Source organism: Penicillium soppii, assembly GCF_028829465.1.
Source record: "Penicillium soppii strain IBT 18220 chromosome Unknown utg000006l, whole genome shotgun sequence".
Taxonomy (NCBI): domain Eukaryota; kingdom Fungi; phylum Ascomycota; class Eurotiomycetes; order Eurotiales; family Aspergillaceae; genus Penicillium; species Penicillium soppii.
Window position 1 is genome coordinate 4,879,559 of NW_026643236.1, and position 17,089 is coordinate 4,896,647.

The window sequence follows — 17,089 nt, forward strand, 5'->3', positions numbered from 1 at the left end:
AAGTCGCCATGAGGGCAGCCTAATGACTTGAACGGCACCTGGGCCACGATAGGCCTTAACGAGGCTCCAAGTTCTTTTCAGGAAGTGGGACATTACACATATGCATACAACGATATATATAGCTGCTGTATCCTGTAATATCGCTAAAAGAATTGAATTTTAGCTAGACAAAAATACGAATCCGTACCTAGCCTAGTGGGCTGTGGTTTAGAATCTAACTCTCCCTTGTAAACCATAGACGCTTGGCTGAGGGCGCGTATGAAGCGCTGCTGCCTGGCTGTGCGGCCAATCATAGGCCGTCTTCTGGTGGGTCTCATTGCTTAAGAACGCAATGTGTGAGGATCGAACCGGCGCACTCAGAGGTCGTGCAATTCGGGCTCATAACCAGTTGATTTCCTATCTAGAATACGAATCCGTACCTAGCCTAGTGGGTTGCGGTTTAGAATGCAACTAAGAGCGAGAGGTCAGGGTAAATGATATCATCCATCCATTCATCCAGCTGTAGACTAATACACAGTGAATAAGTCCTCCCTGGACCCACCGCCAAGACTAGTGCAGATAAAAATATAGAGCAAGACGCATAAATGGTAGATAAGGACAAAATGTTTCCGTATAGCCCTGTATTATGCTATGCGTGGGTACATTGTAAGGAATGAAAAGAAGGAGATTGCGTAGATGTCAGAAGAATGACCGTTATATCTCATTTCGGATAGTATCTACTCGAAAAATTTTACAATGAAGCGGGCCTCTGATTTATGCAGGGGTGCAAGGTGGAGAAATAGTTACAGTCAGAGAGTTACTTGAAGATCGGCCATTTGCCTCGTCCATGATATTACCGATCCGCCCAACATCGACAATATGGATGTCGGCCTGTTTGAGAGTCTCGGTGTGCGGGATCCGATGCCGGCTCCGATAAAAAGATGAGCGACAAGGCGAGCCACCAAGGTTTGCTGAGTTTTCCAAATGCTGAAAATCCAAAGCGCCCAAGCTCATTGAAGCTTTCTAAGCCAAGCGGGACAGCTTGTGAGAGTGACTCTTTCACGGCCACTATTCAACGACTCGAAGGCGCAAATCAGGAACTTACGGCTGAGGCTGAACATGCCCAAATACATTCGGAGAATTTGCTTGACGAAAGGCAGGAGTGGGAGGCAAAGTATCGCGGGATTCATGAGGAACTCAACAATAGCAAGTTTTTGGTGACACAGCTGGAGAAAGACCTGAGTCGTGCGCACATGGGGATTGCAGAAGCTATGGAGACATTAAAGAACCACCAGCTTCCAAAAAACAAGCAATCATGCGCATCAGCGGATGTGTAAGCTTTAACACTGCTTTCCCTCAAGTTGCTGAGAGAGGTGCTGCCTCTCTTTTGCCAACCGGTGCTCCAGCTTCCTGTTCTTGAGCTACTACTCGGTCAATATCCCTTGTATCTTCCTTTCCAGCTACATGCTTAACACTGATAAGCGGAACTTGGGCGACAGGAGCGGCTAGATCTGGGCTGGTACTGCGATTATCTGCACCGCCATGTCTTGGCTCTGGATTCCAGAGATGAAGCACAGATCCTTCTGTGAGATCGACATTCTGTCGCGGCGGGATGTCGCGGCTCGCAAATGGAACAAGACGGTCGTCGATATCCACGATGATGAGTGGATTGAAATTGCTGTTGGGAGAAGCCTGTGTTGTGAGTTGACTGGATACTATGGAGAGAACCGGGTTGGTTTTTCTATTGAAGGTTTCTTGTATCATATCTAATATATCGATTTGCTGTCATTGCTCGCATCAAATATCAAGGGTAGTACTAAGTGAGCCTCAACACTATGTGCTTCACCGGATATTGCGCTGGTTGTATAGGAAACCCGCAACTTTGGACTAACATTGAAGTTACAATACTGAGGGAGTTATCATATCAATTTTGGCATGGTGCCTGCCATTCACGTCTATCATTATTTATTGTATTTTACGGGTGCAGGATAACAAGGTCTGCGACTCAACAGACAGTTCTGCTACCAATGATGAGGCCCAAAAGCTTGAAATCAATCACAATGGACTACTGAGAACTGATGAAACCGATAACGTGAGCAAGAAATATCGTTATGCTCTTTAAATGACAAGAATCCTTTTATGAAGGCACCATACATGATGTGCAGAAATCTATAGCCACCGGCTCCTCCCCCCTCTTTATCCGCCATTTGTTCGTCGCTTCTATTACTCCCGGTAGTCCAGCAACCAGCCACCCCCATTTCGTCAGAAACCCTTCTGACATCTCCCATCCCGTGATATCCCAGGGTGGTGACCACGCAATCACACCGCGCCGCGTGATTTCATCGTCGGGGAACCCCTCATACAGCCCACCGACGCAGTCTTCCCATAGATCGTCTTCGTTAAAAGTGCCGGTGGCCCGGATGAGACGATCGCGTCCTTCAGGACTCGGCCAGATATCAATCCAGTTACCATGTGGCACCGTTTGTTGAAGAGCAGTAGGTAGAAGCGATGAAGGAAAGCTCTCGGTATCAGTGGGGTAGGGTGTGAGATGAACAATTTCCTCTTCACAGTCAAGTGGGGTGACGATTTTGCCTGTGACTATAGTACGGTTGGTGGCCATGGCTCGGAGGGCGTTGAACTGAAGGAGCGTAATGAGGTGGTCCGCGCAAAGGGGGAAGACAAAGGTATTCCGCTCATTTTTAGATTTTCCTCGCAACAAGGGATCCCTCGCATTGTATAATTTCTTCGCACGGGTGGCAGAGACGACAGAGATGGATTGCTTCTCGATGTCCCAGCATTCGATTAGCGCTTCTGATTTGACCAGCGTGCCAGTTGTTGGAGGGTTGAGTTCTTCGGCTTTTTTTGCTAGAGCTTTGCGTTTGCCTACTATACGGTTACTTCTGATGATTTTGTGCTTTTGGATCTGAGTTTTTTTTTCTGGTTCGATCAAAAAGGAAAACGAGATTTTACTCACGGTACGCCCTGGTGTTGAGTCTAGTCTGCGCCCGTCTGCGTGCTGCTGGATCTTTGGTCCCAGTCCAGTCATCTTCCCTGTTGATCGCCTATACGCAGTGAGCAACTTGCATAGCTTCATTATCGAACGGGGCTGATACCCACCTCGGCCAACTGCGGCATGGCCGCGAGTTGGAGTTGTGGGGATGTTGAACACGTAGTTGGTTGATCAGTATTGGCCATGATGCTTGTCGATGATGATAGATATGATGGGTTAACTGGTGCTGGCTAATATGTTTCATGCATTCTGCTCACAGTGACGGGTCTGACTGGGGACGGGGATAGTGACATGCCGCGAGAAGGAGATAAGCCCTTATCTCCACATTTGAGGCCTAAGGACGGCCCGAGGTAACGTAATTTCATTAGCCAGGATTCGAATCTAAACTCGATGGGACTAGCGTCATACAGCCTACTCACATCCTAAAACACACGAATGCACAAAGCTGAAAAATTCATCCTCAGATTTTCGCAATTTGTATCCTCCTTTTTTATCCCTCCTTACTCATATTGCTTCAGCACGGAGTCTCTTATGAGTATATAGAGTAGTCATTTCCAAATTCTACCATGACACGCAAAATTTTGGACTCTGATCCAATAGATAGGCTAATTGATCGGTATCCTAATGCCCGTCAAAGAAAAATTCCGCCCCCACCCTTCATAGACACTCATGCAAGTGGCTCACTGACCCATTCAGAAAGCTCTCATTGGTCCATATCTTTAATGCACCATTGGATCCTCATGCAACTTGCTCACCATGTCTGATGTTCGCATACTCTGTACTGTCAATATATCAGGAATTGAACATAGACATAACCTTGAACCTTTAGAAGTTCTTGGATATAAATATCGTAGAAGTCCTCCATATCAAACTGTATTCTTCTCACAACCAAACACAGTCGATTCAAACAATTACTCAGTATCAAATTTGTTTCTGCGTCTTCACTATTCGCACCTTAACCTTGGAACCCAATTCTGGAGTTGAGCATGACTTTCCATCCAGACACACTCCCCTGCCTCAAAGGCAAGGTATTCATAGTCACTGGTGGAAATTCCGGCATGTCAGTCTCCCACTCATCCCAAACCTCAAATCACTGATCTGACCCAGATATATATAGTGGTTACCACACCGTAGCTCGGTTAGCAGAGCATGACGCGCATGTTTATCTATGCGCCCGATCAGCCGAGAAAGGCACAGCAGCTATTGCCAGAATCAAGGAAATGTACCCATCAGCGAACATTGATCTCCTGCAAATGGACCATATGAACCTTACCAGTGTCGTTACGGCCGCTAAGCGTTTCCTCGCACTTGAAACGGCAGTACACGGCTTGGTCAACAATGCAGGCATCATGGCGACACCCTTCCGAATGACCGAAGACGGTCACGAGGCTCAATGGCAGACCAACTACCTCGCACACTGGACTTTCACAGAGCATTTGCTTCCTCTCATGCTGCAAACTTCTAAGAGTCTTTCCCCCGGCAGCGTGCGCATCGTCAACTTAAGTTCATCGGGTCACTGGGGCGCACCGAAATGCGGTATCGACTTCGAAGATACATCACTCAAGAATGACGGGCCATGGGAGCGATACGGGCAAAGCAAGCTCGGTAATATTCTGCACACAACAAATTTGCACACGAGGTACGGTCCGGGCTCTCAGAGTGCGCTGAAAGGGGGAGGCGAGATCTGGGTTGCATCCGTACATCCAGGTCTGGTCGAAACAAATCTCGGCGAAGCAGTAAAGGAGTCTGGATCGTGGATGATGCCGCTTTTTTCGGTATTTCGTGTTTTTGGATTATTCTTGACTGCTGACAAAGGTTCATGGACCAGTTTGTTCTGTGTGGCAAGCCAAGATATGAAGGCGGGGCATAGCGGTGGCTATCTCGAAATTCAACGCAAGTTTACGGAGTTCTCGTGGTTGAGTCGTGCAGCGAAAGATGGGAAGCTTACAGAGAAGCTGCACGAGTGGACACGGGAGTTGATGAAGAAGGAAGGGTATGTTCAGTAATAGTATCAACTGCCAGGGGAAAGATTTAGCACTCCAAGGCTTTCTTCTTATCGTATTAGTAGAGATATTAGATTTGTTGCTTTGACTATTGTTGAGCGGTGGGGTGTAGTCTCAGCCCTAAGCCTAGGTGGAGACCTCGCTCCCTCTTCGTCTCTCCCTCCCTCCCTCTCTATCTGATGACCAGTCGAGTCAATCGTCTACGTCCGTGTTTCCTTCTCGCCAGTAGGCTCGAGAATCTTACCAAATGAATGGAGTAAAGTCCTTAGGATAGCAACCTTTGAAACTTCATGCTTGCAAGGTTTTTTTTTTCCATTTCATATATTCATCATATTGGAGCACACCTTGGAATGTATCCAGGTGTATTTTTCAAGTATTTTCAAAGCGAAATGAGCAGCAATCATTACCAGCAACCAAAAACAACCTTGATCACTCCCCGGGGCCGGAGATCGTCACACTTTCCAATGAAGGTCGGGATCAATGGTTGAAAATTCTATTCCACAAGCTCCTGGGTGTCCTTACGGGAGAATAGACTTGTGACCTCGCCAACATCCGTGGACATCCAGGGACAGATCTATGTACTACGTAGCTCTCATGGACTACTCCGTATGTCCTCTATAAGTAAAACACCCTATCTTTAATGAATCAAATTTCGGGAACATAAATTACGCTTAGTCCCTTGGCGTCGTCCCCCACTTTTCTTGGCATGGCCTGAGACCCTTGGGTCACATGACCGGGTTATAACAGTGGACGTCGCATTTCAAATTTCCATTCGTAATTTGACTTAATCTTGGCTTGATCTAACGCGGATCCCTGCCGGTCCGTCACCCCCTTAAATCTTCAGATTTTTTACATTTTCTAAACTCCAATTAAACAACCAAAACACCATTAAACTGACAATTTAAATCTTCTGTTGGCATGTATTACACCTATGCCCTCTTCTTCAGCATTGAGAACATGCATTTTGCCAGTGTACAGGGGACAAAACAGTAAGTGCAGGTTCACCCTGGGTTTCTGGAGCAGGTTGTTACGGACATGCCAGTCACCAATCACAAGTGGAGACTGCGACCTACAGACGGGCCACCGGTCGCACGGGGCGAATGCGGCCCATAGGGGCTGTGCGCAGATGCCAAGGGACTAAGTATTCTGGTGACTTGTAACCCAATTATACCACAGTCCGTGTCACCTAAGGGGGTCAGTATATTTTGGTTTTTTTTGGACAGTCTTACTTGAACTGACCTAGCGAATATATATTTTGGCCTGGTTAACATAACAAAGAACCGTGATATACAAATCATATTATATGTGGTTTCTAACATCTGGAATTATATCTCTCGTACACCTGCTTATATACACACTCTAATTAATCTATTCGCCCTTATCATGTTATTGTCAGGACCCAAGTACTAAGCAGGTCTGACGATATATATCTCGCAGTCTGTGTGAGACTGCGAGATGGCCAGTTCGCACCTGCGAACTAGACCCAGGGCTGAGACCCGCAATGCGAGGGCTCATGACCTCACATGACCCCACATTTGTATATAAACAGTTCAGAGGCTGGAGTCTTGGACTCCAGCGATTAGTTCAGCATTGAACCTGTCTACTGCTTTCTCCATTCTATTGCCCGAATCCACCTAAGTCCCAAGACCCTCGTAACGGGGTCTTACAGTTATCTTCTAGGCAGTCAGAAGTTAAAAACTAGGAGCGCAAGTTATACGACTATCGAGAAGGTCACTTCGAATTATCTGCTAGAGTGCATCTTTCACACCTCGTCTTTAAGACCGGGTTTAAAAGACGGATAGACGGCCGGTAGAATGTCCGTCGATTAAAAAAAATAATAAATATTTAAGGCTGTCAACGCTTAATAAGGAACAACTATATACTAGTAATAGTTCCTAGGGCTTATTAGTCAGATCGCGTAGGTCCGCGATATAGCAGTGGAATTATTCCTAGTTTAGAAATGGAATTAGGCTATCGTTTGTGCGTATACGACCACGAGAATCTTATCACGGCTATAAGAAGCGTCCTTGACTATAATAACTAGTAGTGGATCGTAGATGTCTATCTGTAAGACCCCGTTACGAGGGTCTTTGAACTTAGGTGGATTCGGGCAATAGAATGGAGAAAGCAGTAGACAGGTTCAATGCTGAACTAATTGCTGGAGTCCAAGACTCCAGCCCCTGAACTGTTTATATACAAATATGGGGTCATGTGAGGTTATGAGCCCTCGCATTGTGGGGCTTAGCCCTGGGTCCAGTTCGCACCTGCGAACTGGCCACCTCGCAGTCTCACATAGACTGCGAGATATATATCATGAGACCTGCTTAGTACTTGGGTCCTAACAATATTCCCCTCCTTTATAGGGCGCGGCTCGCGACCGTTGTGATCATGTGCAGGCGGCTAGAGTGGTCTATGAAAACCATATGTTAGATAGAAAACCTCACTGCGTCAGTGAGGAAAACCACTATCATAGGAAAAGGTTTTCCACTTCCCTATGCGTGGTCTGCATCTTCGTAGGTTCTCCACATTTATGGGTTAGCCAGCTTTCTAGGCTCGTAGGCAGACTTAGGATGGATGCCTCGTCAATGTTGAGGTGTTACGCGCGTGTGCGCGCGTCTTTGTTATCAGGCGAGAGGGCTGATAAGATTAGAGGGAAAGTGCGCTGTTTGTTAACAAATAAGGAAACACTAAGGTTGTGTTACGCACAGCTAACTGGTCACAGTTAGGTTAGATAGAATCGGGAGATACTTCTCTGATTTCCTGTAGACTTCCAACGTCAACGATCTGTCTCTCAACCTTACCGTCGCCTAGTAGGCCTTACTGCGGGATGAGTCCTGTCGAGGGTATCGAGGAACGATGCCAGGTAGTGCGCCGAATAGATCTATACCGAAGTATTAGTCTATTCGTATTGGTTATCAAGTTATAATCAAGTGAAGAGTCTCTGAAGTTCTAAAGGTATTCATAAGTGACAATATATGATTGAAGACGAAGAACTGAACTATATACATGAAATGAGTGTCCGTATATATCTGTCAGGACCCAAGTACTAAGCAGGTCTGACGATATATATCTCGCAGTCTATGTGAGACTGCGAGATGACTGTGAGATGGCCAGTTCGCAGGTGCGAACTGGACCCTGGGCTGAGACCCACAATGCGAGGGCTCATGACCTCACATGACCCCACATTTGTATATAAACAGTTCAGAGGCTGGAGTCTTGGACTCCAGCGATTAGTTCAGCATTGAACCTGTCTACTGCTTTCTCCATTCTATTGCCCGAATCCACCTAAGTCCCAAGACCCTCGTAACGGGGTCTTACAATATCCCTAAGTTCTTCCTGGGTAGAAGTGTAGATAGTAGATGTGTAGATTTGTCTTGGCGGAATCTACCCATCGACCATCGACCTGTTCTACTACTTGTATGATCACGTGAGGCTAACCGTCTCATAGTGTATTGCGGTATTATTAGAGACGGCGAGTGGAGGGCCCGAAACGGCCTCCTCGCGGTAAACCTTCGTTATATGCGAGTATAGTTCGTGATTACCAACAGGGGGCCAGAATCGGCTCCCAAGTCGAAGTATTTCTCTGACTCGTACTAGGAACGCCCCAGTATAGGATCTTGCACGTGATCTGTATAATAGACTGATTGATTGGCTCTCGGTGGCCCATCTGTAGGTCGCAGTCCCTATATGTGATTGGTGACTGGTATGTCCGTAACATTCAGCTTCTAATATAGATTTGAGATGACCGATCACTAACGCCTTAAATAGCTAAAGGATCCTAGTCCCGAATGTGAAGGGCTGTAGCTGAATTGATTCAATTAAGGCTAGGCCAACATGCTGTTTAGACTGCGACATCGCCCGTCCATGGGCACCTAGGAGGTGCCCATCGCCCGTCCACGGTGGGCGGTGGGCTATTTGGATGTTCGAGTGCCCGTCCACAACGCCCACCGCCCACGGGCATGCCCATCGCGGGCATGCCCACTATGCCCACCATTGCATAAAGTCACCCAAAATGGACGTATAACTCGCTAACTTGACACATTAAATAACTATTATTTACAGCTGTTTTGCCAACTCCATGTAAGATCGCGGTTTTAATCTACAACATCCATAAACTTTATTGAAATATCTGAGTATATGAAAAACTATAATATATATGATACGACGTGGAATAAATTCCTCATCGAAATACACCATGTTGTGTGGTATTTTTATTAACTTATCAAATCATGCTGTAACAGTTTGAAGATATATATTCAAGTCAGTGGTACATACCTGCTATTTTCTACAAGTAAAATACTACTTATGTATTCTGCTTCATCTCTCGTTTAGGTATATTTCTTATAGGTAGATCGAAAGAGCATTAGTACAATTCTTATTCTACGAGCTTATATCACTAAATTCCGTCTATTCTATCACTAAAAAACTTAAGTTATTATTCTAGGAGTTTTTAATCCTTCGATTGTAACTCGAGATGGGCGTTTAGGCATATTCCCGTGGGCGTGCCCACGGGCATGCCTATAGACAAAAGACCCTTATAGCCAATCAGCTTATAAAGGATAGTGGGTCAACACTTGATTTATGATATATCAGATCTATACAAGCACCCCTTTTACTAGTAACCCCCTTTTCATATAGTCGCAACTTGCGACTCGTAAGTTGCCTAATGTAAGTTAATATTATACACTCTCCCTTAGTCTTTACACTGTCCCTTACATTATATTCACTATGTCCTAACCTAGTACCTATACCGTAGGGCCCTCTTCGCTTCCTCCGAGCTCCTAACCAGACCTCTCCTATGTCGACGATATATTTGATCCTAACCTTGATCTAAATATTGATCCTAGTCTCTTTAACAGCTAATAGACTTCTATATCAGTGATAGAGTCTGAGTTCACTTAACCGGCCCTTCTTAATTGCTCCCTTAAACGTATCGGCCCCGATCGGAGAAAGCAGTTTATCCTCTACGACGCGATAAACAACACGTCTAAAGTAAAGTTTATTAAGTGGTGGCGTATAACAGTACGCGGTAGCGATACTAAGACACAACAAAGGCTACGATGGGATACAAAACACATATCGGATGTCTAGGAGAACTTCGACCAGGTAGCACATTATATTACAGGCGAACCTTTGGTTATATATCGGACTTGTGGGGCCATACTGCCTTATCTAAGCGCGAAGCAAAGCGGCACTAACACACTAAAGCGGTATATGACCTTAGGTAGATGCTAAAAGGGTGGTAAAAGCAAGTCTACACAACGGTCGATTAAAGAGACTATATAGCATATATCGGTAAGTCTTATATGATTATACCCTTTAAGATAACTAACACTACTATATATTAAGCACTAGAGCCTTCTTATATCTCAAAATTCTCGAATGATAAATGGGAAAGAGAGCAGATTAAATGTCTTACTAGTCTAAACCTACCTTTCCGGATACTTGAGAGGAAACAGTTTGCTTCCTTGATTCGAATGGCACAAAAGGCTCTAGCTAAACCTACTTTACTCTATCCTCGCACTGCTTAACGCCGGCTAAAGAAATTAGTCGATAAGGAGCAGTATACAATTCTCGTTACCTTACTAAAAGATACGAAGCTCTTAATCGCCCTTGACTGCTAGACATCGCCTTTTCAGTAAGCATTCATAGCGATCATAGGGTACTTTATCGACCGAGACTAGAATTACCGTGAGCTCCTACTTGGTTTCGAACCACTTGATAGGGCGCATTCTAGTATAAATCTAAGTGAAGTGCTTATAGAGATCTTTAAGAAGCTTGATATTACTGATCGCGTGTTAGCGATTACATTAGATAACGCATCAAATAACACAACTTTAGTATAGGTAGTTTAAGACTCTATTGACTCCCTTGAACTACCGAATAGCCTAGTGGTTGTTCGAATCCCTTATCTTACACATGTTATCCAGCTAAGCCTTCGCGAGCTACTTAGATCAGTGAAGGCCGATCCCTAGAACGATATTATAGATCGGAATGTTTCAGATGTCTAAGCCTAAGCCTAAGCTCTATCGCTCCGTGCTTCCTAGAGTGAACAAGTCATTATACAAACCCTTATTAAGGTAAGTATATTACTATTTTTATTATTTAACATACCTAATAAATATATAGATTCGAGGGCTTGCTATGTTCATTAATACAAGCCCCTAACGTCGCGATGATTTCTTCCGTCTCTAGACCAATAGAACGAAACTTACGCCTATCTAAGATGTCCGTACACGCTAGAATTCAACCTTCCTAATACTTCGTCGTGCGAAACGCCTTAGCAAGCCCTACGATAAATACTATAATAACATTAGGACCTAGAAATACAAACTTAGTAAGGCAGAATAGCGGTAGGTCGACTACCTTCTATATATTACAGAGCCTTTCTACCGCTTTACTATAGTGCTTTCAAAGACCAAAGAAATAACGGTATATTATATTTTTGGTATTTATAACGCCCTCTTCGAGCACTTCGAGGAATCGATCGCACGACTCACTCCGAAAACCATACCTTAGAAGAAGGCGATGCTATAAGCCCTCAATGCTAGGATGGTAAAGCTTTTATCTTACTACACAAAGACGAAAGAGATCTATGGTAGTCTCTACGCGATTAGAACAATTCTTACACCCTAGCATAAGCTTCACTTCTTCTCAAGTAAGGCGTGGGGTGTGAAGGGCTGTAGCTGAATTGATTCAATTAGGGCTAGGCCAACATGCTGTTTACATTCATCTTGAGGAAAGGAACTATCTGACGCGGGGTTCTCCATAATAACCCCAGGTGTGGGTCACGTGGTAGCACGTGATATCCAATGGGCTCTGGCCCGTGACAGTACCCCCTCCTCTCCCTTTAACAACGATGTAATCTCACAGCGGGGATAACGATGTCTCCGTCGTCGTCGATCCGGTGGCGAGAAGGTCCCGGAACGGGACCGAATCGCTTCTCGTACCTATCCAATGCCGAACAATTCTCTACAACGTCCAATCTCTCCCATGTCGTCTCTGCATAACCAGCCCATCTTACCAACACTTCTATCTGCGTGTTTCGACCAGCGCGCTTCTCTCGCCAGTCGAGAATCTCTTCCACCTCATATTCCAATTCGCCATCGACTTCAATTGGTGCCGGCTGCGTATCGTCAACGATTTGTGACGGAAACGGATCCGATGCAGCCGGCCGCACCAATTCAACGTGGAACACTGGATGAACGCCAGTTGGCACATCTAACCGGACTGTATGCGGCGTCGGATCGCTAGCTTCTCGACCCCCTTTTCGCTCCTACTCGCAGCTCAGAACAGGACCTATTCGGTTTCCGACTCGCTACTACTGGTTGTCGCGTATTCATCGTTGCTCGACTCGCTCTCGGCAACTGGTTTCGACTTCCTCACGCGTGTTTTTCGTTTTGGTTTCGCCTCCGATTCGGCGGCGAAACGACCTTCTTCCTTCGCAGAGCTAGCTGCTACTCGGTTCGACTCCGGCCTTTTAGCCGGCAGGTAAGGGCATTCAGCAATACGGCACCCTGTTTTACCGCAACGAAGGCATCTTCCTTCTCGACGGCGGTCGTGCATTTCGTCTTCACTAGCCCACCGAGCCCGTTTCGGCTGCTGCTCGGTGCCGATACGCCTACGATCTTTATAGGCATCCGTACGGTTGATTGCAATCGTCGGGGTCCAGTCCATTTCGTCGCTGTTGTTTAGCTTCGCGGTACGACGTGAGGACGGCTTATTGCTGTTCAATGCGTCTATATCCGTGCTAATCTCATGTAGTCGGCTAACAAGTCCCGAAAAGGTAGCGGGAATGCCACGATTCATAAGCGGACCGCTCATAGTGCTATTTAACGATCCTAGCAAGATCTGTCGTTTCGCTTCGTCGGGCCAATCTAGAGCTCCAGCGTCGGCGAACTCCTTCTCTAGCCGTGGCAGGAATTTAGAGAAGGCGGTCCCCTCGGCCTGAGTCATCTGGTGGAGCCGACGGGCTGCTCTTGCCTGTGCGTTCGGATCACCATAAATGGTCTCTAGGTATCCAATCAGGTCCTCTGGTCCGGCAGTGTCCCGGCGGTGTTTCACGAACGTTCCGGTATTCTTCCATGCTAGCTTCTCCAGTCGTGAGAATACGTAAACAAACTGGGCGGATCTCGACCCGATGGCTGGGCCGTCAATCGCGAGCTTGTTTTCTATCGTGATTCGCCAAGTAGGCCAGTCCTTAACGCTGCCTGCGAATAGTGCGGGGTCAGGGAGCCTTGGTCGCGGTAGGCGATGGGGCTCCTCCTGACTCTCGTTCGTCTGTTCCGATGGCGTTTCGGTCGCGGATCGGTGGCGATCCTCTCCACCATCCATTCCGTTGTTTTTGTTGTTGACTATGATCTGTGCTACTAGTCCTTCAAGCTTTCTAATTCGCTCGGCCTGTTGTTCCATTGCTCGGTCATGTGCCTGCTGGTTCTGTTCCAGCTGCTGCATCATGAGCGCTGCCCACTGAGGGACCTGTTGTTGCTCCTGAGACTCCATTGATTATGCTCGGTTGCTTCCGTTCCGTTCCGTTGGTGTTTCGTGGGTGGATCGGTGGGGATCCACGGTACGAATTGTTTCTTCTGTTATTGCCTAGATGGTTGTTTCTAGGGCTTTCCGGTGGTGTTTAACGATTCGAATCGGAAGATGAATGTATGTGAAGGGCTGTAGCTGAATTGATTCAATTAGGGCTAGGCCAACATGCTGTTTACATTCATCTTGAGGAAAGGAACTATCTGACGCGGGGTTCTCCATAATAACCCCAGGTGTGGGTCACGTGGTAGCACGTGATATCCAATGGGCTCTGGCCCGTGACATGGGGTACGTCGGAGAACGACACAAAATGGAGTGATCAGTACAAGGAAACGCTTCGCCAGTTTATAGCTCCTTACGCCTAAAGACACACCCAGACACAATCCCTACGAGGAGAGCAACCCCCCTACCGTCACTTAGCCAGTATAAGTGACCTAGACGCTCTCCTCGACCTTCGGCCTCATATTCACTCCAATCTATCAACATCAGAGCACGAACTCGCTAGATATCTTGAAAAGCGTACGTTATATTCACTATTATTACGAGCGGGAATACTTATACCTATTATAGCAAGGAGAAAAGTCGATCCTTTGCAATTCTAGAAGGAATATAAGAATGAATTCCCGATTCTCTTAAGTGTTACTCGCGACACTCTCTCTATTCCCGCAATAGGCGCTAGAGTTGAACGTCTTTTTAATTCAGCACGGGATGTCTGCCACTACCGGCGTGGGCGGCTGAGTGCGAAGACAGTCTAGGATATCATGATGTTCCGGTGTAGAACCCAATTCGACATTGAAATAGAAGAACTACCCGATGAGGATATGTCCTTAGATTCTATACAAGAAGCAGACGAACAGAGAGAGGCTGAGCTTACCACTGACATGCCTGAACCAATCAGCGATAGTGAGGATTGCGAGGATAATGATCCTGTCGGACTGATCGAGCACGAGTTTGTAATAGCGAGTCAGCTTCCTTATCCTTCTATAGTGCTAAGTGCGCGGAAGCGACAGAGAAGTGAGCTAGTCGACAGCGAAGATGAGAGCAGTCCTCATCTCCCTCTTTATGGAGATGAGAGTGGCACTTAAAGGCGCCCTGGGTTAAGAGAAGCAAGGAAGCGTGGCAAACCTAGTGATGATCAATTTGTATCGTATTAGTGTGAATATATGTCTATAATAAATGCCTGTTAAACCTACTGTATGCCAATGCCACTGCTGTCTACATGTAATCAAATTACTTAAACATACAGAGCTAAAATGCACAAATAATGCAAGTCACGAGGTCAAGGAATTCTGCTTACTAAAAAGGCCCATAGGCGCCCACGACGCCCATGGGCTATAGGCCCTAAGGGTAGGGCCCGTCCATGGGCATGCCCACCAGCCCGTCCATGGGCGATGTCGCAGTCTAATGCTGTTTACATTCATCTTGAGGAAAGGAACTATCTGACGCGGGGTTCTCCATAATAACCCCAGGTGTGGGTCACGTGGTAGCACGTGATATCCAATGGGCTCTGGCCCGTGACTAGACTGCGGCATATCCTCTCCATTGGATATTAGGCTCAATACCATATCCGCAAATTGAGGATAATGGATATTACTTTCATACCATATCCTCAATGAGGATATCCATGGATATCCGCGAGGATATGAGGATATTCTGCGGATATCCGCACTAGCATAACTCTCGCTTGATTATCTACTTAGGGGTCGTCATGTGCCTCTTATACAGCTTATTAATTTATTTTTCAGAACAAAAGATACATAGGTTTGGTCCTGACCATACTACTACCCTTATTTATCCTATTTCCCAATGAAATATTAAGTAATACCTATGTATTAACCAATATTTATTAGCTTTATTATTACTTATAGCATCAATCTTTATTTTCAAAGTGTATTGGGGGAAAACATGATTTTTTGTTATTTCACTTTACTTTACCATGGAAATATATATTTACTCATGGAAGAAGTATAGCATCTCTCAGCTGAACTAAGTATATTTAACCAAACTCGCTATTTCCCGGTCAAATTTAGTTAATTTAGCTTTAAATTAATGATCTAAGCCTAACTTTCAAGTATATAATGATTCTAAATAGATTCTCTCGAAGATTACCGGTCGGAAGCTCCAATGTTATTAACAGCGGACTTGGTGAATATGGCGGCAAGGTTGAGGATATCTAAGGATATCCATGCGGATATCCACAATATATCCTCAATTATCCTCAAATATCCACACCAGTGATTAGTAATAGCCAATCATCGCCATCAAAAGTAAGAGATGTCAAGTACGCACCCGCAACTTACGAGTTACAGCATATTTGCCATAATTCTGATATTTTCAGCTCGTTCTATATGTAAGTTTCTCTCTCTCTCTGACATAGTGATCAAGTACACCATGTCTTACTCACAAGCATCTCAATCCCACTACTCCTTCTACGCTAATTCAGATCTAGGTCTAAATACCGACCTTCTTTATTCAGATAATATCTCTAAGCTTATTAGCAGCCAAACTCTATTGATATCTACGTCTCAAATTTCATCTCCGATTGCACCCCTCTCGCTTACGCGTGTTAGCCTCCCTCTTCAGCAGTATTAGGTCCTCTATTCCTCTAAGCCTAGCAGCGAGATGGAAGAATCTCGTAAGCGCTTTATAAGTTGGTGGTTAACTACAGAGTCTAGATCAACACCTGATATACAAGACTCTATCCGTTGGGATGGGAAAAAGACTTCAAGTGTCTGGGACAATTTTAATCAGGTTACACATAAGAAGACTGGCAAGCCAAAGGTTATGTGCATATCATGCCTCTGTACCCTTGTTCATCCAAGATATCGCCGTACTAGGTCATCACCGATAAATGCACATATTAAGGCAGGCACCTGTACTCGGAAGCCAGTTACTCAGAGGGTTGATCAGCTACTAAGAAAGATAGTATATTACTCTATTATTAAGATTTTTAATATCTCTTTTACTAATCTTGATAATTATCCTAAAGCTATCGATCCCAAAACACCAACCTTTCTCCTAGGAGCGTCTCGTTAAAGCGATCCTAGACTTTATCTTAGCGGCTCACCTACCCTTCCGAATCGTGGAGCATACCCAATTCAAGGACCTAGTAGAGGTCATTTAACAAGCTTAAAGCAAGATCGATATACCATCCGCGCGAAGTATACGACGTTATCTTGATTCTACAGTTAAAAATGACTAGAAGGAGATTCTTAGAAGACTTCTAGATAGGAGTCGCCTTTTACTAGCGCTTGATTGCTAGACATCGCCATTTTAGTAAGCTTTCATGGCTATTATAGGCTACTTTCTTAATCAGGATTGGAATTATTGTAAAGTTCTTCTTAGATTTAAGCATCTTTATGGGTCTCATACTAGTGAAAATCTAAGTAAGACCGTTACTCAGCTCTTGAACAATCATAGAATCACCAATCGTGTCTTATCTGTGACAACAGATAACGCAACTAACAATAATACCTTGGTGATAAACATCCAAGAGACTATTTAGTCGTAGAGCCAACTAGATACCTTAATCTTCCGAGTTCCGTGTATTACGCATATGATC

The 17,089-nt window shown here is 45.3% G+C and overlaps 5 protein-coding genes across 5 annotated transcripts; 3 read left to right on the forward strand and 2 right to left on the reverse strand.

The window, feature by feature from the left end:
* Positions 1–920: 920 nt before the first annotated feature.
* N7529_009236 (uncharacterized protein) lies at positions 921–1,316 on the forward strand (the record flags this gene model as incomplete). Its single annotated transcript, XM_057244763.1, has 1 exon — positions 921–1,316. One exon carries the CDS (start codon positions 921–923, stop codon positions 1,314–1,316), a length of 396 nt encoding a protein of 131 aa, XP_057096301.1.
* Positions 1,317–1,335: 19 nt separating this feature from the next.
* N7529_009237 (uncharacterized protein) lies at positions 1,336–3,114 on the reverse strand (the record flags this gene model as incomplete). The annotated part of the gene is made up of 4 exons (XM_057244764.1): positions 1,336–1,671; positions 2,207–2,862; positions 2,954–3,041; positions 3,097–3,114. The coding sequence occupies 4 exons, from the start codon at positions 3,112–3,114 to the stop codon at positions 1,336–1,338; spliced, it is 1,098 nt and encodes a 365-aa protein (XP_057096302.1).
* An 861-nt stretch (positions 3,115–3,975) lies between these two features.
* On the forward strand, positions 3,976–4,995 carry N7529_009238 (uncharacterized protein; the record flags this gene model as incomplete). Its single annotated transcript, XM_057244765.1, has 2 exons — positions 3,976–4,049; positions 4,107–4,995. 2 exons carry the CDS (start codon positions 3,976–3,978, stop codon positions 4,993–4,995), a joined length of 963 nt encoding a protein of 320 aa, XP_057096303.1.
* A 7,296-nt stretch (positions 4,996–12,291) lies between these two features.
* On the reverse strand, positions 12,292–13,494 carry N7529_009239 (retrotransposon gag protein; the record flags this gene model as incomplete). Its single annotated transcript, XM_057244766.1, has 1 exon — positions 12,292–13,494. One exon carries the CDS (start codon positions 13,492–13,494, stop codon positions 12,292–12,294), a length of 1,203 nt encoding a protein of 400 aa, XP_057096304.1.
* A 914-nt stretch (positions 13,495–14,408) lies between these two features.
* N7529_009240 (HAT dimerization) lies at positions 14,409–14,612 on the forward strand (the record flags this gene model as incomplete). Its single annotated transcript, XM_057244767.1, has 1 exon — positions 14,409–14,612. One exon carries the CDS (start codon positions 14,409–14,411, stop codon positions 14,610–14,612), a length of 204 nt encoding a protein of 67 aa, XP_057096305.1.
* Positions 14,613–17,089: the final 2,477 nt, after the last annotated feature.